Consider the following 22,201-nt stretch of genomic DNA (forward strand, 5'->3'; position numbering starts at 1 on the left):
ATAAAAGGTAGGGAGGAGGGACTTGGGGGAGGGGCGTTGGGAATGTGATAGGTGGAAGGTGGTTAAGGTGAGGGTGATAGGCCGGAGAAGGGGTGGGGGTGGAGAGGTCGGGAAGAAGATTGCAGGTCAAGAAGGCGGTGCTGAGTCTGAGGGTTGGGACTGAGAAAAGGTGGGGGGAGGGGAAATGAGAAAGCTGGAGAAATCTGCATTAGTAAAGTGGATGAACTGTTCAACCTCCTCGTGGGAGCACGAGGCAGTGCCGATACAGTCATCGATGTAGTGGAGGAAAAGGTAGAGGGGTGGTGCCAATGTAGTTGCGGAAGGTGGACTGTTCCACATATCCTACGAAGAGGCAGGCATAGCTGGGGCCCATGCAGGTGCCCATGGCTACTCCTTTGGTTTGGAGGAAGTGGGAGGATTGGAAAGAGAAGTTGTTCAGAGTGAGGATTGGAAAGAGAAGTTGAACCCCACTGGTCCTCACCTACCACCCCACCAACCTCCAGATACATCATATCATCCTTCGTCATTTTCGCCACCTCGAAACGGACCCCACCACCAGGGATATATTTCCCTCCCCACCCATTTCAGCGTTCTGGAAAGACCATTTCCTCCGTGACTCCCTCGTCAGATCCACACCCCCCACCAACCCAACTTCCACTCCTGGCACCTTTCCCTGCAACCGCAAAAAATGCATAACTTGCGCCCACACCTTCCCCCTCACTTCCCTCCAAGGCCCCAAGGGATCCTTCCATATCCGTCACAAATTCACCTGCACCTCCACACACATCATTTACTGCATCCGCTGCATCCAATGTGGCCTCCTATACATTGGGGAGACAGGCCACCTACTTGTGGAACATTTCAGAGAACACCTCTGGGACACCCGCACCAACCAATCCAACTGCCCCGTGGCTGAACACTTTAACTCCCCCTCCCACTCAGCCAAGGACATGCAGGTCCTTGGCATCCTCCATTGCCAGACCATAGCAACATGACGGTTGGAGGAAGAGCGCCTCATCTTCCGCCTCGGAACCCTCCAACCACAAGGGATGAATGCAGATTTCTCCAGCTTCCTCATTTCCCCTCCCCCCCCCCCACCTTTTCTCAGTCCCAACCCTCAGACTCAGCACCGCCTTCTTGACCTGCAATCTTCTTCCCGACCTCTCCACCCCCACCCCCTCTCCAGCCTATCACCCTCACCTTAACCTCCTGCCACCTATCGTATTCCCAACGCCCCTCCCCCAAGTCCCTCCTCCCTACCTTTTATCTTAGCCTGCTTGGCACACCCTCCTCATTCCTGAAGAAGGGCTTATGCCCGAAACGTCGATTCTCCTGTTGCTTTGATGCTGCCTGACCTGCTGCACTTTTCCAGCAACACATTTTTAAGCCCAGAGTCATTAATCCAGCCCTGCCCATCACGCAAACCAGCCTTCCACCTATTGACTCCATATTCACGTCCTGCTGCATTGGAAAAGCACCAACATAATCAAAAGCCCCTCCCACCCCGATTACACTCTCTTCCAACTTCTTCTGTCGGGAAGAAGATATAAAAGTTTGTATACACTTAAGAAAGATTCAACAGGACCAACTTCTTCCCCACTGTTATTAGATTTCTGAATAGGCCTCTCAAATTTTAAATTTAATGTTTATCCCATTTTCTGTGCACCTTCTCTGTAACTATAACATTGCATTCCTCACTCTGTTCTAATTTCCCTAAGCACTTTGCCTGTACCACATGCAAAACAAAACTTTTCACTCTACCCAGGCACACGTGAAAATAATAAATCAAATCAAGGATTTTCAAGGATATATATCCTATTGAAAAGACAGGTGGGCAGAGGGGATGGAGTTGCCTTATTAGTAAGAAACAAAGTTAAATCGATCGTAAGAAATGAAGGCGGGTCAGATGGTATAGAATCTGTGTGGATAGAATTGAGGAACCACAAAGATAAAAAACAACATAGTTGGAGTTATGTACAGGCCTCCAAACAGTAGTCAGGAGGTGGGGTGCAGGGTACTTCAGGAGATAGAAAAGATGTATAGGAAAGGCAAAGCTAAAGTGATCATGGGAGATTTCAATATGCAGGTGGACTGTGAAGATCTGGTTGGTAGTGGTTTGCAAGAAAAGGAATTTGTGGAATGTCTATGAGATGGCTTTTTGGAGCAGCTTGTGCTGGAGTCCACTAGGGAACAGACAGTACTGGATTTAATGTTGTGCAATGAGGCAGACTTGATAAGGTAGCTTAAGGAAGGAACCCTTAGGAGGCAGTGATCATAATATGATTGAATTTACACCGCAATTTGAGAGGGAGAAGATAGAATCAGAGGTAACAGTATTACAGCTGAATAAAGGCGACTACGAGAGTCATGAGAAAAGAGCTGGGTAGAACTGACTGGGGGAGGAGCCTAACAGGAAAGACAGTGGAACAGCAATGGCAGGAGTTTCTGGGAGTAATTCAGGAGACACAGCAGAGATTCATCCCGAGGTAAAAGAAGCATGGTACAGGGAGGATGAGGGAACTGTGGCTGAGTAGGAAAGTCAGAGATAGCATAAAAGCAAAAGAGAAAGCATATAATGTGGCAAAGGGCAGTCGGAAACCAGAGGATTGGGAAGCTTACAAAGACCAAAAGAGGGCAACAAAAATAGAAATAAGGAGGGAGAAGATTAAATATGCGGGTAAGCTAGCCAATTAAAAAAAAGGAAAACAGCAAGAGTTTGCTTAGACATACAAAGGGCAAAAGAGAGGCAAAAGTGGACATTGCTGGAAAATGATACTGGAGAGATAATGGTGGGAAACAAGGAAATGGCTGAGGAACCTCACAGTGGAAGACACAAGCAATATCGCAAATATTCGAGAGTGGGGGGGATGAGCTAAGTACGGTGGCCATTACCAAGGAGAAGATGTTATAAAAACTGAATGGTCTGAAATAACCTGAACCAAATGGATTACACTCTGGGTTTATACTTGATGGAGTTTAGAAGGATGAGGTGGATCTAATTGAAACATACAGAATACCCAATAGCCTGGAGAGAGTGGATGTTGGGAAGGTGTTTCCATTGGTCGGAGAGACTAGGACCCAAGGGCCACAGACTTAGAGTAAAGGGAAGGCCTTTTAGAATGGAGATAAGGAGAAACTTCTTTAGCCAGAGAGTGGTGAATCTGTGGAATTCATGGCCACAGATTCTCAGATTCTGTGGAGGCTGTGGAGGGAAAGTCATTGAGTGTACTTAAGACTGGGATAACTAGATTTTTGAGTATCAAGGGGATCAAGGGTTACGGGGAGAAAGCGGGAGAATGAGGTTAAGAAACCTAGCAGCCATGATAGAATGGTGGAGCAGACTTGATTGGTTGAATGACCTAATTTCTGCTCCTATGTCTTATGTTCTTAAATCAAATCAAATCAATTTGAAGGCCATTAAGAAATCTGCAATTATTAGTCTGACTCCACAAATGGCAACCATGAGGATGATCATCAATGATTGTGGAAAATCCATTGTTTTCTAGTGGGGAGAAACCTGCCATCCTTACCAGGTTGGGTCTACATGTGACTCCAGACCCATAGCAATGTAGTAGATCTTTATCTGTCCATATAAATGGTCTAGACAGCCCCTAATTGAAAGGGGGCAACAAATGCAGGCCTTTCCAGTGTCATCCACATGTCATGAAAGAATTGGATCATGCTTGGATTCTGCTTTTCCAAAGTTGTTTGAGGAGGAAGTCTTGACCATAATACTCCCTGCTTTGCTTTGAAATAGCATGGAATCTTCTACATTTATGTCTTGGGGGCTGTCACTGGGAACATCAACCTAGTTTATATACTCCAGGCTCTGCAGATGGGCTTGAACCCACGATCTTATGATCCAGAGGCAAGAGTGAAAGCATTCTACCTGACAGCACAAAATAATTTGCACTCACAAGGTATGGCACTGTTAATAATCAACACTCTTCTCATGAGATTTAAAATTCAAAATGCGTTGCCGTGCCAACCTAAGCACAGTGTATACAAGATTGGCTGATAGGGTGCTACTGTCTGAGGATTGCAATGGTAACTGACACTCTCAGATCAGGCTCCCATTCAGCTACATTGAAAGTAATACTGATAGAATTATGACTCTGGCTTCCAATCTGGGTAGCAAAGGAAATGAGAAAAATTGAAGTCGGAGTGTTGATCAAATGTGAAGAAATTTGTGTGGTGGGGCCGACAGACTGTCGCCTATTATGGCTGAATTAAATGTTTGTCCTGTCATGACAGATCATGCAGATTTTACCGGATAATCCCTTGAATTGGTAAAACAATTCTATTCTGTTAACGCTGCCGCATGTTTCCTCATTTCTCGTGGGAAACTAAATGTTCATTTCAGCTGTGGGAGAGTTTCACAGCCTCACTCGATAGTTAATGCACGTGTTTCCTCTGAATGCTCCTGGCATCGTCTTCAGGAGGCAGACACCTAGCTTCCTTTCCAGAAAGGATACTGGAGCTGGTTTAGTGCCCACACCATTACTGAGATGTTTCGAGTGAAATAACATGGCACACTGAATAACTTGTGTGAAGATTGGAGTAATACTGGTTTCTCATAAATAACAGACAATAATCTATGGATAAAATAATTATGGTTGCCATCTCCAGCTGTAAACTCCTCCCTCGCTGTGATGATGTTTGCTCCCAACAGGAATGGTGGCTTCACCTTGCTTTCTTTAATCTCTGTAATGGCAACAGTATCCTTCCTCTCAATGTTTGGGCCAGAGCTATTGATTTGGCTGGAGAATGGGAGAAGGTCACATAACTGTCAGGTGCATTTTATGCTATCTGAAGCTATTTTGTTATAATGCTGTTGCCATGACTAACATGGAGTTGAGGAGCGTATTTCTTCAGCCAGTGTGTGGTGAGCCTGTGGAATTGATTGTGGTCAAAATGTTGAATGTTTTCAAAGAAGGAATTTCAAGACTGGGCGCATATTTTTAAGGTGAGATGAGAAAGATTTTAAAAAGGTATGAGGGGCAATTTTTTTACACAGAGAGTGGTTTGTGTGTGGAATGAACGTCCAGAGGAAGTGGCGGGTGTGAATTCAGCTACAATGTTTAAAAGACATTTGGATAAGTACACGAATAAGAAATATTTAGAGGGATATGGGCCAAGTGCAGGTGGGTGGGGCTAGTTTAGTTTAGGATTATGGTTGGCATGGACTGGTTGGACCAAAGGATCTGCTTCTGTACTGTGTAAGTCCATAAGGTTCTTACAGCTGAAAGGATCAAAGGTTAAAGGGAATAGGGACAATGGGAATAGAGTTGGATGATCATACCGAATGGCAGAGCAGGCTTAAAGGGCTGAATGGCCTAATCCTGCTCCTGTTTTCTATGGTTCGATATACAGGTGGTGTTTGAAGCCAGTGAAAGGGCATTTTGGTTGCAAGAATGTTTCAGTTGGAGCTTAAGCGAATGTGAAATTTGAGGAACAGCTTGCTTATTTAAAATTGCAGAATTTTATGGGCAGAATTATAGCTGTCAACATTAAACATCAATTAATGATATGAATGCAATTAGAAAGTGGAGTCCTTGTAGTTGTGGGGATTAGTGAAGATGCATTGATGACAAGGGCCAGGTATACAGGTTAACAGGGGAAAGGCTTATATCAAGAAAGGGTATTGTAGACACAGTAAGGAGAAGGTGTTGGCTAGAAATGGGAGCAGCCAGAAACAGAAGGGCTGTGACTGACCAAAAGGAATGCTCTTCTGACCGGAGAGTTAAGGGTACAATTCAGTAATAATGGCAGTGAAATAGAAAAGGCAATAAATGATGGTAGTGAGGCCGAATCTTCGCAGACAACCATCAGAGCCTGAATAATCTCGGAGAAAGGTCAAATGATATACTGCTGTAGGGGCTGCTGATCTCCTTAAACATGGCAGAAAGAGGCCTAATGCTTTATATCACAACCCGATCTATAAATATATTTTCCCTGGATGCACCAGGTAACCAATACCCCTTGATCTGCATTTGACCTAACCACTGTCTTTAAATGTCCACATTGAAACTGCTGTCAACACTGGGGCAAGTCATGATGCTCCTTCCCCTCTGGACAGAGTAACAGGTCATACCACAGGTCATCCCTGATAAATCTTGACTTACTTATCCATATGCAAAGTTGATAATGGCTAATATTAATATTGTTTTACACTCATGTCAACATTGCATCAACATTTCACAGAGCTCACACAGCTACTAAAATTCTTTTTAACTGCCTTGCTGGTGGAAAACAAATTAGAGAAATTAACACTTTTCCTTGGAGATATAAAGGTAGAGAGAAGTTTTCACAGTGGCATTCAGGTCTGGACAGCGTTGATGTTTCTGCTCATGAAAGGATAGAGAAGGAGAGCACATGGATTTAAAGCAATTAGCAAAAGAAGTAAAAGCCCTATTTCTCATCCAGCAAGTGGTTAAGGTCTGCGATGCAATGCCTGAGTATAGTCAGGACAGACTCAATCCATATGTCTAAAAGGAAGATTGACTCATTTGAAAAAGAGGAACAATGTGCAGGATTTTGGGAGAATTAAGGAGGATGACACAAAGTGAAACACTTGGTTGGAGAGCTGGTGCAGACATGATAGACTGAATTTCTCTTGCTGTGATGTAGCAGTTTGAGTGACTCTGCTGATACACCACATAGCATTTTTTAGTGCCTTTATTTCAAATGTTTACGTCAGCCTCCACGTACATTGTTGGCATCTTCTGAGCTTCTTTTTGGCCATTGTGTTGCCCAAATTTCAAAGAATCCCGACAGCGTGGAAACTGGTCATTTGGTCCAACAAGTCCATACTGACTCTCTGAAGAGAATCCCACCCAGACCCTGCATTTCCCACCTCCAATTCACACATCCCTGGGCACCATTGGCGATTTAGCATGGCCAATCCATTTAAGATACACATCTTGGGACTGTGGGAGGAAACTTTCACAGACATGGGGAGAATGTGCAAACTCCACACGGACAGTTGTCCCAGGCTGAAATCGAACCCGGGTCCCTGATGCTGTGAGGCAGCAGTGCTAACCATTGAGTCACCATGCCATCCCACAGGCATGAGAGTGGATATTTAAAACAGGGCAGGTTATTTGCCTGCCCTGAAGCTGCTGATTTTAACTCCTGGTATCAAACTATAATGAGAGGATGCTCTAATACCAATGCTCGGCTTGCCACTTCAGTCACTACATCCGCAGACTGTCCCAACAATCAACCCCGATGCAACAAGCTGATGCCACTACACCAGTTCAGGGCAAAGTGCTCCTCTCACAATTGATCTCCTCCTTCCAGACTACCTTCTGGGACATCTAATCTATGATACAACAGAAGTCCAGTTCCATTGATTCAAAGACCATTCCTATGAACCTACTGATTACCTTCCATGTGAAGGAGCTTCCAAATCTTGACCCGTAAAATGAGGCTTCTGACTTAGTGGTCTTGACAGGTTTAAAAGTAATACTATAGGTTTTTTTTTCCACCATCAATTAATCCTAAAACTCTGCTGCTATGACATTACTGTTGGAGTTGAAAAGTCATAGCAGTGACAACCAACAATTTATATCGGACTCCTGAGATTATCTGAGCAGATTGTTGTAAAATTTCAGTATAACGCCTGTCATTGAAAGTGTCATTATCTAGGACACAATGGTTTTTGTTCTCCCCATCGTGGGTATATATTTCTCACAAATTTTGGCACCAGTAACTCCTCCAACCCAGTTTTGATGAGCTATACTGAGGAATAAAAATGGACAGAGACACCCAGTTGTGTCGAATAACATTGTCACCTCTCAGAATGAATCATTTACAAAGTGACTGTACTATTTAAAAATTGTAGAATTTGTTATGCCTGCCTACTTGTGAAAATACAAGTTTAAAATGTCCATAGTGCTTTTTAAGTTCTGGCCTGTTGTCATTCCAAATTTCAAAGAATATTCTCAAGTCCTCAGGTGAGCTATTGAACTATCTGTCTCATACACTGTTAAATGGAGGTTGTCAATGGCCCAGTTAAAAGGACATACCGATTATAAATCTTGTTTAACTCTGTTGTTCCTGTGTTCCTATTAACCATCTTGTGTTAATCACTAACCAGTTATATGTATCCCTCATTGTCTTTCTCGTTAATTGCATGTTAGTCCCAGTGACACCATTAGCATGATGAGCTTTGATATTCGGCCTTCATTATCTAATTGTCTGTGGAGTGGTTATACTCGCTGCTATAGACTAAAACCTAGGAACAGCACATTCAGTACAACCACTTAACCATATCGCTTTAAGCTCTGCAAAGCTTCATCACTCCCTCAGACTCGGATCACAGATAAATTGGAACCCAGCATTTCACAAGAGATAGATACTAAATATTGGGGTAATTACCTGAAAGGACAGTGAAGATGGCAGCAAAGGCATTCAGTTTCAAGCCATCGATCACATTTGTGTAGTGACAGATCTCTACACACATGAGGCTGAGACCCACAATCAGCAAAAGGATGTAAAGAATCTCTGCTACAATAGACAGCCAAAGGACACCTAGAAGGAAAGATAAATTAAACAAATAAATTGAGTATTATCTGAATAACAGCTATGTTTAATTGTGTATGATTTAAGATTCTAACCAAAGCAGAATAACCATCTAGGTGTTAAGTTTGATTTTTATTTTTCAATCACAGAAATTGTTAATTGGGACTGACCTTACTTTCAAGGGCCCCTCTATTACTGACTACCTAGAGTTACACCCTAATTGTTGGCTACTTAGAAGATATGATGGTCCAAATATACCACAGCATGGGTTTGCAAATAAAATTTTAGCACTTAGTGAAAAATACATGTGTGCACTCCAATTATAATACATTATTGTGATCTGGACCCAGAAATGGACACAAGCTATAATGTTTATAAAAGGTGACTGTTTTGGAATGCTACCTACTCCTTGCAATTTTTAAAACAATAATTATAGCACTTTTAGTGAGCTTGTCAAAAGGAGACATGGAGATGCAGTCCCTGAACTAAATTAGAGCTGATCTGTTGCTTATTATTGTTTATTTGGATTAGCAGGTTACATATAAATAATCAGTCATAGAACTCAAACAGTGTGGAGGGAAGGCCATTTGGCCGTTCAATCCACACCAACCCTCCAAAAAGCATCCCACCCAGACCCACCCCCTTACCCTATTCCTGTAACCCTGCATTTCCCATGACCAATCCACCTAACCTGTACATCTTTGGACTGTGGGAGGAAACTGGCACATCTGGAGGAAACCTATGCAGACAGAAGAAGCATATGCAGACTCTACACAGACAGTTGCCAGAGGCTAGAATTGAATGCATGACCCTAACACTGTCAGGCAGTAATGCTAACCACTGACCCACCTCTCCACCCCAATTTTATCACTTTTCCTTTCACTTGGAAAGTAAGTGATTATTGTCAGAGAGAGTATTACCAGCTCCATTGTGTAATCAGGCTGCAGTCCACTTGCTCCAGTGACACAGTGAGATTTTCAAGCATTTACGTGCACTTGTACACAATGCCAGTTCACCTGCCAATAAGTACTAAACAATCAACTTAATGTGCATATCAGTTTCTGTTAAATCCTGAGCTAAAGGCTGGAGGGGAACAAGGTAACTTTCATTATAGATAGACTAACATGAGGTTCTGAGCTTTGTAAGTCAAGCATATCTAGATTCCACACTTTGAACTGTGTTTAGAGGAAATGCATTGACTAAGGAAAATAGGACGAGATAGAATGACATATTCATGCTCAGTTCAAGTTTGCAGCTTTAGTCCAAATAGAGATTTGGCTTTAAGCTCATGGTGAAGTTGATGGTAGAAATGCCATTCAATGTCTTGGCACTAGATCAGCCACCCACTCTCTCTCGCTCCTAGAATGAACTAAGATGTTAGTTTGAGTTAAAATCACTTCAGTGGATCCCAATCAGCTTTGAACAATGTGATCACACTGCAAACACTTAAGGAATGAGTAAGACAGTGAAATTACCTTAGTTTTCATTCAGTTTCAGAATCTGATCCAGGTCAAATGCCATTTACAAATAACACCAAATAACTATTGCTCGCAATCAATCCTAGTTTCAACTATCAGCATTTTAGTATTTTGAGGGTACAGATATCTGAACATTGAATACATTGACATTATCAGAAAACCTGGTTTTAGACAGATTTCCAGAGGTCAGCTGTTTTGAGAAGCTGAATTGACGTTAAAGAATTAGATAATTTAACCCAGAGTGCTTCAGCTTTGATTGTGTTCATTAATTCAGCTTTTCAATGCAATTGTCATCATTCTGCCCCCTCAGTGCTGGATCCTCTGATAATTTTGTCAGAGGCAAATATGACAGAACGATAGAATGCCAGCTTCTATAATAATTTTCGATATCCAAGATTTGCTGATTCATTCTGAATGCTGTATTAACCTGATTGTTCACGGCTAATGTTCAGTCATACATATTCCTTTAATTTTGATTCATAGATTTTCATTCATAAAAGATAAAACATGCTGTTCAGTGTTGGCATGTGAGAATATACTGGTGACTTGGGGCATTCCTGTATATAGCAAAGTGTTTGTGAGAAGCTTCCATGTCATTAAGAAGCTGCCTTGATCAGTCCAGCCAATTGATCCATTTGAGTAGCTGAGGCAATTGAGTACAAGCCAATAGCATCCCAGGTTTGATCACTGCGTACTGAGTTAGTTCATTATCAGCTATGCCACTGACAGAAATGTTATTCAGTGGCCTGGGCAAGGGAACAGAAAAACGGCCAGGGTTCTTGTTCCTTCGGTAATTATCTAGTTTTCTGCTCAAGGTGCAGGTATCTGTATGAAGAAAGTGAGGACTGCAGATGCTGGAGATCAGAGTCAAGACTGTGGTGCTGGAAAAGCACAGTCAGTCACACAGCATCCGAGGAGAATTGATGTTTCAAGCATAATCCCTTCATCAGGAATGATGGAGAGCTCATTCCTGATGAAGAGCTTATGCTGGAAACATCAATTCTCCTGCTCCTCGGATGCTGCCTACCCAGCTGTGCTTTTCCAGCACCACACTCTTTGATGCAGATACCTGTATGTTTAAATAAAGACAAGAAAGAGATGGTCTTTGATGACATGCACCGTGAACTAACCCCAACACTCGCTGTCAAGATAATTCTTTGCTATGATGAGTGTACTCAACAAGTCAGATTCCAGAGTGAGTGTCTTGTTCAACAATAGATATTATTTTTGCAATTTATTTACCCTGCAGTCAAACACTGAATATATTCACAACAGACTGTCAATGTACTTTTAATAAATGAACATCAAAGTTAATTACACTCAAAAGAAAGAAAAAAAAATACAAACTGTTTGGCACTATGTGTAAGAACTATCTGAAATGCTCTGATTACAAGCATTAGAAAGAAGAATTCAGTCTTTTCCATCTCAGGAACAACTTTACAGAGCTCATTCCCCAGTGAGAGGTCATCCTTGTCCCAATTTAAAGCATCCTATTCAATTCACTCATTTGATTTCTGTTTGTTTAGTTAATTCCTCTTTCTGGAACTGACTTGGAGGTGCCCGTGTTGGACTGGGGTTGACAAAGTTAAAAATCACATAACACCAGGTTATAGTTCAACAGGTTTATTTAGAAACACTAGCTTTCAAAGCACTGCTTCTTCATCAGGTGGTTGTGGAGAACAAGATAATAAGACACAGTATTTATAGTCAAATGAATACAGTGTCATGGAGATGTGATGATACATTAAACAATTTTAGGTCAAGTCTTTTTCTTTTAGAATGGGATGTGCTGGTTTCTGTTCTTTGATATGTAAATTCCAGAACTTCTTTTAAGTTACATTCTCAAGAAAGGTCTATCTTTTCTAATAATAGATGCCATCTCAGATCAGACAATGCATTAAAGTGTGAGGTCTGTCTTTGCCCCAGTGTTGAGTTTGACTAGTTCTATTTTTAAAATGGGATTTACAGAGTTTAATATGAATTCATGCAGTTTTTGAGCAAAATAAAATGTAATTCTGCAAAAACAAATTCACCCCATAAACTTATATGTGTGCATGTATAGGAGAGAGAGAGAGTGAGTGTGTGTGTCTGCATGTGGGTGTGAGTGCATGCGATTGAGTGCGTGTGTGTAAATGTGTGCGTGTAGGCTTGGTTAAGAGTGTGTGTGAATGTGATGGGGTATGTGCCTGTGAGAGGGTGCGTGTGTGAGTGTGAGAGTGGGGGTTGTATGTGTTTGAGAGAGGGTCTGTGTTAGTGTGTGTGTGTGCGTGTGTGTGTGTACATGTGTAGTGGGGTTATCTATCGTGTGACTTGAACCCAAGAGTGACACAGTACTCATTTGGCCATAAAGTCTGTGTCTTATGATCTTATTCTCCACAACCACCTGAAGAAGAAGCAACGCTACTAAAGCTAGTGTTTCCAAATAAACCTGTTGGACTATAACCTGGTGTCATGTGATTTTTAACTTTCTGAAAACTATCAACAAACCGTAAACACAGCTCAATTATTTCCTTAAGTGGTTCCTTAAAGTCCTCTTCCATATCCTTCTGTTCTGGAGCCTTTCTCTTCTTAACACTAAGCCACTTAAGACTCATTTTATTCCAGCCTGACTATTTTGGTAATTGCAGTTATTATTGGCCTTTTCGCTCTGAATGATCTGCTTCTGACAGGAACTAACACAGTTTGTTTGTCAGTGGCTCAGTCTTTCAGTCTCTTTATGTTTTGGACACTTTGTTGCTAGGTATTGTCAGTGTTATTTTTAATTTCTACACCTTGTTCCTAATGCACTTAACTTTTCACCTCAATCTCTACTCCAAGGTTGTAAACCCCAAGTAAAAGTTCAATTCTAGCAGCATACTTTGGAAAGGATGTGAGACAGTGCAGTGGGAGTACGCTGGGTTGCACCAGGGCTGAGGGACTTCAGTTACGTGGAGAAACTAAACAAGTGGCTTATTTACCCGACAGCAGAGAAGACTGGTAGAAGATTTAGTACAGGCATTCAATATCATGAACTAAATTGAAAAGTCAAGAAGCAGAAAGAATTGAAAACCATTGACCTTTGAACCAGAGTTAACACGAAAAAATGTTTTCATGATAAGATGCAGTTTTAGGATCAGGAATGTGCTATCTGAAAGGTGATGGAAGCACATTCAATAGTAATGTTTTAAAGTTAATTAGATAAAGGTTAGAACCCTCATAAATCACAGGAACATTAGGAAAGAACAGAAGAATGGAATTAAAAAGTTTGCTTGAGCAAAGAGCCATCATGGGAATGATGGGCCAAATGACCTCCTTCTGCACCATATCATTGTGTGATTCTCAAAGGCCACTGGTGATGGGTTTACCTCAGCAAAAGGCTGATAATAGGCTTCCAGTGATTTTCTGGAAACTGGGAACCACGGCAGATTCTGATCATTCACACTCTCCCAGACCCTTTCCTGGTCTAGCTCGATCAGTGACAGTCAGACCAGTGGCTGACCTGACCTCAAGACACAAGATGCTCTTAAACAGTGAGTCACTGGGAGGAGTTTCAATGTGTTTTTTTTTTCTTAACTGTGACTCTATCCACCTTTGTAATGGAATTCTTGGTTAGTGCAAGTGACTCATGCAGAGGAGACAAAGTGCAGTTGAATCTGTCCAATGTAAAAGTTATACAACATTTAATGTTACACATTCTAGTTCAGCACGCCTACTATCATTAGATATTGATGCATGGGGTTGTAATTGCTGTAAATGACAACCTTCCTGTCACATGATACAATGGAATTCATTAATTTACAAGATAGTGATCAAATAAATGCACCAATAATGTCTGAGAACTTTAGAAACACATACTGCTTAAATATTGGGCTTGCAGACTTGACTGAGCATGATCTAGGATGTAACAATTTTGTGTTCTCTGATAGTGACTCAACTGCTGGTTGCTACTCATCTATATCTTGTATTGTAGCTTTACCAACGTGCACCAACATCTCAACCTCTGTTCAACTGATGAGAGGAGCTTATGGCTCTCTCAGTCATTCATTTCTTGTCACTTTGTAATGTTATGTAAATATGTTTAAATATTGTATATTCACTGAGCCTTGGAATAACCCAGCTTCAGTAACATTAGCAGCTCGGTACAGTCAAATGTGAAGCTGCTAAAGTATACACATGGAAAACAAGTGATAGAGGAATATGGAAAAATTGAGAGAAAGCATTTTGATTAGGAGTAATTGAGAAAATACCTCGTCTCCCAGGGAGAAATGACATTGCAGTTCACACAATCTGTACCAGCTTCACACACATTTGCAGTATGCAGCTGAAATTATGAGAAAAGAGATTAACTATCTTCTACCAACCCCCTCTGTGAAGAACTGACTGGGTTTTAAATTATTAGGTTTTGAACAGGACTGATTATCAGACTCAGCAGGCTCCCTTGAATGAGTGGTCTTGCTCACAGGTGCAAATTACAGTGAGGGGTTTAATTCTCCACGGGAGTGAGTTAAGAACAATGTGGCGAGGGATGATGCAGCAAGTGATCTGTTGAAATAAAGACTGAGAGATCATTTCAACAGAGAGAGTGCTTTGCTTATTATGAGGTCCCCACCTTCTTTACAATAATCCTGAATCGTGCACCACTGTCATAAATAAATGCTTCGAGATGACCTAATTTTTAGTCTTTCTGCAAAACACAATCTCTTTTTCTCAGCTATTGGCCATTTTGAGTTTATTTCAAAGCTATTGTCTGCTATTGCTTTTTAGTCTATTGACAATTGCTCAAACTCAACATATTTTGTGAATCAACAAATCCTAATCGTGGAATAATTAATTCTTGGCTAATTAATTTAACTCAATCAGCTATCAGCAATCTGTAATGAATGGTGTGCAGAAACTTTGTGTCATTGTACAGTAATCAGTGTAAACATTTAGTTCATATTTTGTGTTAAAACAAGTTGTGTTTTGTTTTTCTTTAATTGAATTATGTGGCAATTTGAATGTATTTCTTATTTTCCTCTCTCAGCAAATGTAGTCAATGGCAGAAATGATTAAAATTTGTCTGAATATAAGTCTGAAAGAGTAATGGACTTCAGCCCTGTTCAGGATAATTTGATCATTTCTACCCCTTATAAATGTTATTCACGGTCCACTGATAGCATGTTCATCTCTGAATCCAGCATACATAATCAATGTGACACTCTGCACAATTGGAGGAGGTGTCTTTTGAATGAGGCAACAAACAGAGACCCTTCTGTTTCTCAGCTTTCCATTAAATATGCTGCAGCAGTGTTTAAAGAAGAGTAGGGCAGTTTCCCATCATAAAGTCATTGGGTTGTACAGCATGGAAACAGACCCTTCGGTCCAACTCTATCCAGGCTGACCAGATATCCTAAATTAATCTTGTCCCATTTGCCCAGATTTGGTCCATATCCCTCTAAACCTTTCCTATTCACTTACCCATTCAAATTCCTTTTGAATATTATAATTGTACCAGCCTCCACCACTTCCTTTGGCAGCCCATTCCATACAGGTATCACCTTCTGTGTGAAAAAGTTGCCCCTTAGGTCCCTTTTATATCTTTCCCCTTTCACCTTATACCTATGCCCTCTTGTTTTGGACTCCTCTACCCTGAGAAAAAGACCTTGGCTATTCACCCCATCCATGCCCCTCTGATTTTGTAAACCTCTATAAGATCACCCCTCAACCTCCGATGCTCCAGGGAAGATAGCCCCAACCTCTTCGGCCTATCAATTTATCTCAAACCCCCCCAACTCTGGCAACATCCTTGTAAAGCTTTTCTACACCCTTTCAAGTTTACAACTTCTTTCCAAAAGCAGGGAGACCTGAATTAAATGCAATATTCCAACATAGTTAGTATTTGTAACATTTAAGTATTTGCAAATCCTTAGGCCATAAAATTAAAAATTATGCCTCTCTTTTCTCCTTTTCTTTTAGAAGTCAATTATGCTTACAATTCCACTTTAGTTTTCTCTTAAAATTCGATTAGCTTTATGTAAAAGTAAAAGACAAGATAAACGTAGCTGTAATGACAGGTCTGCAAAATTTTAATAAATAGTAGGCCAGAGAAGGAACTGCTGGTTATTTTGACCCATTGATCATTGTTTCTGAAATTTTACCCACCACTGATGTTAAACTAACTAGCCAATCATTACCAGGGCTGTCCTTCCACAGTTTCTTCTGCAAAGGGACCACAGTTGCTACATCTCAATGCCCCTGTCTCTCGGAAGATTAAGGCAGGTCCTCTTACCTCCATCCTAACCTGTTAAAAGAAAACTGGGGTGGAAGCTATCTCGATCAGGCGACTTACATCTGACTTGCCACCCATTTCCACTCCTGTCTTCCATCAAATGAAGCATTAATCAGAGTGCTATAGGTGTGGGTTTGAAAGGATTTAACAAGTTCTGATTTCAGCCACCTGAATTGTTATTAATGCAACAAGATCTGCACAAGTGACTCAGTGGTACAGCTAGCAAGGTAAATGGAACTGGAGTCATTAATAATGTTGGAGATAGTGTTAAATGCATTTACACTGTTGTCAAATCCTGCAGTGCAATCACTGTTGATGAGTATCTGACATTCAGTCAAAATCAGCAAAGGAGGTTAATGGTGCTCAGCCTGTTGGTGCAGTTTATGTCTTTATAGGGAGAGGACCTTATGGAAGAAGAGGCAGACACATTGACTTTGTCACAAAGTTAGCAGTTGGGTTAGAATTCATGCTTTGTAGAAATATATTTGAATTATGTAGATAAGTGAGATTGTTTATATTTGAAGCAAAATCAAAACATATTTGAGGATAGCATGATGCACAACACCTAAAATGGGAATATTAGTGTATCTCCCTTAAAATTATGTTTTATTTTTGCAAAACAAGCAAGAGTCCTGTGCCATATAGGTTAGATTCTAGTAAGTCATCCAAAAAAAAACGAGTGGTTCAACCAAGCAGCAATCACTTAGCAGCCATTTCAGAGAATCAGAAAAGAAGCTTCCTCTAAAATAGTTATTTCTCAGTTTGCGTACTGAATCTGCTCTATTCACTGTCAACTATAAGTGAGATGAGATGAAGTCCCTTTTTTGTTGAACCTCATGTATTCCATTATTGGAGTGTTCTTCACCTCGCATTCCTCCATCCATTGTACAAATTGCTCGTAGTGTGTTACAGTTGCTCAACATGTCTGTTTTGCTCTGACAACATGCACTTTCACATCGAGACTGGCTCTAATGTAATGAGGGGTACGCCAGTTTCCAAGCGATAGGTTGCGTTAGAGAACTCTCTAGTCCGAGGCGCAAACAGATGTTTCTGTGGACACCAATGAAAAATCAGAATGGTGTGTTGCCCCCCCTGGTGCCAGGATTGAGGATATCTCAGAGAGGGTGCAGAATGTTCTCAAAGGGGAGGGGATCCAGCAGGAGGTCATTGTACAAATTGGAGCTAATGACATAGAGAAGGAAAAGGATGGGATTCTGAAGGGAAAATATGGAAAGTTAGGCAAGAATTGAAAAAGAGGTCCTCGAGGGTAGTAATATCTGGATTCCTCCCGGTGCTACAATTTGTGAGGGTAGGAATAGGAGGATAGAGGAGATGGATGCATGGCTGAGGAGCTGGTGCAGGGGAGAAGAGTTCACACTTTTGGATCATTGGAATCTCTTCTGGGGTAGAAGTGACCTGTACAAGAAGGACGGATTGAACCTGAATTGGATGGGGACTAATTTACTGGCAGGGAGATTTGCTAGAACTGGTTGAGAGGATTTAAGCTAGTAAGGTGCGTGTGTGTTGGAGGGTGGGGGGAGGGGGGTTGCTGGCAGATTGGGACTCAGGGAAATAGTGAGGAAAGAGATCAGTCTGAGACTGGTACAGTTGGGAAAGTGAGTGGGTCAAACAGTCAGGGCAGGCAGGGACAAAGCAGAGAACAAGGTTGGACTGACAAATTTAACTACATTTACTTCAATGCAAGAGGCCTAACAGAGAAGGCAGATGGACTCAGGGCATAGTTCAGAGCATGGGAGTGGGATATCAGAGCAATTACAGAGATGTGGCTCAGGGATGGACAGGACTGGCAGCTTAATGTTCCAGGATACAAATGCTACAGGAAGGATAGAAAAGGAGGCAAGAGAGGAGGGGGAGTGGCATTTTTGATAAGGGATAGCATTATGGCTGTACTTAGGGATGATATTCCTGGGAATGCACACAGTGAAGTTATTTGGTTAGAACTGAGAAATAAGAAAGGGATGATTACCTTATTGGGGTTGTATCATAGATGCCCAATAGTCAGAGAGAAATTGAGAGACAAATTTGTAAGGAGGTCTCAGTTATCTGAAAGAATAATAGGGTGGTTATGGTAGGGGATTTTAACTTTCTAGACATGGACTGGGACTTCCATAGTATTAAGATTTAGATGGAGAGGAATTTGTTAAGTGTGTGCAAGAAAATTTCTGACTCAGTATGTGGATGTACCTACTAGAGAAGATGCAAAACCTGACCTACTCTTGGGAAATAAGGCAGGGTAGGTGTCCATGGGGTAGCACTTTGGGGCCAGCGACCATAATTCTATTAGTTTTGAAATAGTGATGGAAAAGGATAAACCGGATTTAAAAGTTCAAGTTCTAAATTGGAGGAAGGCTAATTTTGACAGTATGAGGCAAGAACTTCAAAAACTGATTGGGCACAGATATTCACAGGTAAAGGGACGGCTGGAAAATGAGAAGTTTTCAGAAATGAGATAACGAGAGTCCAGAGACAGTATATTCCTGTTAGGGTGAAAGGAAAAGCTGGTCGGTATTGTGAATGCTGGATGACTAGAGGAATTGAGGTTTTGGTTAAGAAAAAGAAGGAAGTATATGTCAGGTATAAACAGGATAGATTGAGTGAATCCTGTTTATCGAGTGAAGCAGTAGGAGGAGACTTGAGAGGGAAATCAGGAGGGCAAAAAGGGGACATGAGATAGCTTTGGCAAATAGAGTTAAGGAGAGTCCAAAGGTTTTTTACAAATACATTAATGACAAAAAGGTAACTAGGGAGAGAATAGGGCCCCTCAAAGATCAGCAAGGCAGCCTATGTGTGGAGCCGCAGGAGATGAGCGAGATACTAAACGAGCATTTTGTAACACTGTATTTGGAAAGGTAACGACTGATTAGAGATAGCCAACATGACTTTGTACGTGGGGAATATTGTCTCATGAACTTGATTTCGTTTTTTGAAGAAATAATGAAGAGGATTGATGAGGGCGGAGTGGTGGACATGATCGATATGGACTTCAGTAAGATGTTCGACAAGGTTCCTGATGGGACATTGGTTAGCAAAGTTAGATCTCATGGAATACAGGGAGAACTGACCATTTGGATACAGAACTGGCTTAAAGGTAAAAGAAAGAGGGTGATGGTGGAGGGTTGCTTTTCAGACTGAAGGCCTGTGACCAGTGTTGTGACACAAGGAATGGTGCTTGGTCCATTACTTTTTGTCATTTATATAAATGATTTGGATGTGAACATAGGAGGTATAACTAGTACGCTTGCAGATGACACCAAAATTGGAGATGTAGTGGACAGTGGAGAAGGTTACCTCAGCGTACATTAGGACCTTGATCAGATGGGCCAATGGGCTAAGGAGTGGCAGATGGAATCTAATTTAGATAAATGCGAGGTGCTACATTTTGCAAAAGCAAATCAGAGCAGGAGTTTTACACTTCATGGTAAAGTCCTGGGTAGTGTTGCTGAACAAAGAGACGTTGGAGTGCAGGCTCATAGCTCCTTGAAAGTAGAGTTGCAGGTAGATAGGATAGTGAAGAAGGTGTTTGGCATGCTTTCCGTTGTTGGTCAGAGTATTGAGTACAGGAGTTGGAAGGTCATGCTGCGGCTGGACAGTTTGTTGGTTCAGCCACTTTTAGAATATCGCATGAAATTCTGATCTCCTTCCTATCAGAAGGATGTTGTGAAACTTGAGAGGATTTAGAAAAGATTTACAAAGGTGTTGACAGGGTTGGAGATTTTGTGCAACAGGAAGATTCTGAACAGGCTGGGGCTGTTTTTCCTGGAGTTTCAGCAGCTGAGGGGTGACCTTATAGAGGTTTATAAAATCATGAGTGGCATGGATAGGATAAATAGACAAAGTCTTTTCCCTTGGAAGGGTTGGGGGGCGGGGGGGGGTGGGGGTGTGGGGGAGTCCAGAACTAGAGGACTTAGTTTAGTGTGAGAGGGAAAAGATATAAAATAGACCTAAGGGTCAATGTTTTCATGCAGAGGGTGGTGGAATGAGCTGCCAGAGGAAGAGGCGAAGGCTGGTACAATTACAGCATTTAAAAGGCATCTGGATGGGTATATGAATAGGAGGCGGTTTAGAGGGATATGGGCCAAGTGTTGGCAATTGGGACTAGATTAGGTTAGGATATCTGGTTGGCATGGACAAGATGGACCGAAGGGTCTGTTTCCATGCTGTACAGCTCTCTGACTCTGTGACTCTGTAACTAATTTACATCTGGTGATGCCTGGTCTGGAGGTTAAAAATAGTTGGATTTATGTTGTACCAGGTTTAGTGACTCAACCTGTGTAGAAGATAGACTGACCTCCTTTTGCCAGCTGGATTTTTACCTTAGTAATAGCAATAAACAAGATCCTAACCACCGTCTCTTAATATTCAATGATATTGCTATTGCTGAATTCCCCGCTCTGAATGTCCTAGGGTTTACCATTGACCAGAAACTGAACTCACCCAACCATTTAGATACCATGACTACAAAAACAAGTCAGAGACTAGGAATTTGGTGGCAACTAACTCACTTTCTAACTCCACAAAGCTGTCCACCATCTATAAATCGGAGTGTGATAGAACAGTCTGCATGTCATTGGATGAGTGCAACTCCAACAAAACATGAGAAGCTTAATGCCAATCAGGACAAAGCAGCCCATTTGGTAGGCACCCTTGACCTTCACTCCCTCCATCACAACAACAGCACAATAGCAGCAATCTGTACCATCTAAGATCTGCAGTGCAACAACGTTGAATGCTCCTCTTACAGCACCTTCCAACCCATGACCTCTACCACCTAGAATGACAAGGGAAGCAGATGCATGGAAACACCATGATTTGCAAGTTTTCTTCCAGGCCTGACTTGGAAATACATTGCTTTTCCTTCACTGTTGTTCGTCAAAATGCTGGAAGTCCCTTCCTCATGGCACTATGAGTGTTATAAAGCATGTGGACTGCAGCAGCTCAAGAAGGTGACTCATCAACATCTTCTCAAGGGCAATTAGGAATGGGTAATAAATGCTGGCCCAACCAGTGATCACCACATCTCACAAGAAGCATAAAAACACATGCAGTCCTTAGACTCTTAGCTTGGCTTTCGATGCTCAGGTCTCTCACACATACACTTCTTATTTGTTTGTATCTCTTGTGTAAATATTGCAATTTTGTGACAGTTTTGGAAAAGGGACTTTCCAATAATCTCTTCAAAATCAACACCTCAACTGCAACTTGAGCTATATTTAAAATATTATTATACATATATTATTGTGTTGTTGGATTAGAGTAACTTCAAAAAGTCTGGAAGATTGCTGACTATAAAACACTCTATTTTTATTAGAACATTTATGAGAACAACCACTACACCAGCTGCTTTATCTTAGCCTCTCAGATCATACGAGCGTATATGACTTCCAATAACATTCACAGATTATTACAGTTAACTAGATTGTACTGCAATTACATAACCATAAATGTCCAAAGTATGTACTCAAATATAATCCACAAAATAAAAAGTTTGGACTTGCGTGGAAAGAATGTCAACTTTCCAGGTGTTTGCATTTGTGACAAGGTGTTTGTAACTGAAGGATGATCAATGTTTCAGTGAAAGACTATTTAAATCTTGACTGAACTGCACAAAAAAGAGAGAAAAGGGAAGGCAATGCTTGATTTTACTGCAACACACTTACAGTTGTCAGGGCTGAAGAATTTATAGGTCTGCAAATTTATGGGAAATGAAGAAAAACACAGAAGAGAATAGTTAATTGATAAGAATAGTTTGCATCTATATAGAGCCTAGGATGTGCTAAAATATCCAGACTGTTCGCAGGAGCATTACTGTATGAAATCTGATATAGAGCCAAAAAGATGACATGAAAGAGGAGACCAGGAGTTTGCTCAAGTTAGTAGACTTAAAGGAAGAAAGAGAGAAAGAGAAGCAGGGCTTCAGACCAGAAGGAAC

The 22,201-nt window shown here is 41.4% G+C and overlaps 1 protein-coding gene across 2 annotated transcripts in view; it reads right to left on the bottom strand.

Annotated features, from left to right (window-relative positions):
- The window catches only part of gsg1l2b (gsg1-like 2b), a 156,347-nt gene that overhangs the window by 126,114 nt on the left and 8,032 nt on the right, over window positions 1-22,201 (bottom strand). For both annotated transcript variants that reach the window (XM_072558255.1, XM_072558253.1), the window contains exon 3: window positions 8,383-8,535. In XM_072558255.1, the coding sequence (XP_072414356.1) occupies window positions 8,383-8,535 (153 nt within the window). The remainder of the gene's footprint in view (window positions 1-8,382; window positions 8,536-22,201) is intronic.

The sequence above is a fragment of the Chiloscyllium punctatum genome, chromosome 39 (assembly GCF_047496795.1).
Source record: "Chiloscyllium punctatum isolate Juve2018m chromosome 39, sChiPun1.3, whole genome shotgun sequence".
Classification (NCBI taxonomy): domain Eukaryota; kingdom Metazoa; phylum Chordata; class Chondrichthyes; order Orectolobiformes; family Hemiscylliidae; genus Chiloscyllium; species Chiloscyllium punctatum.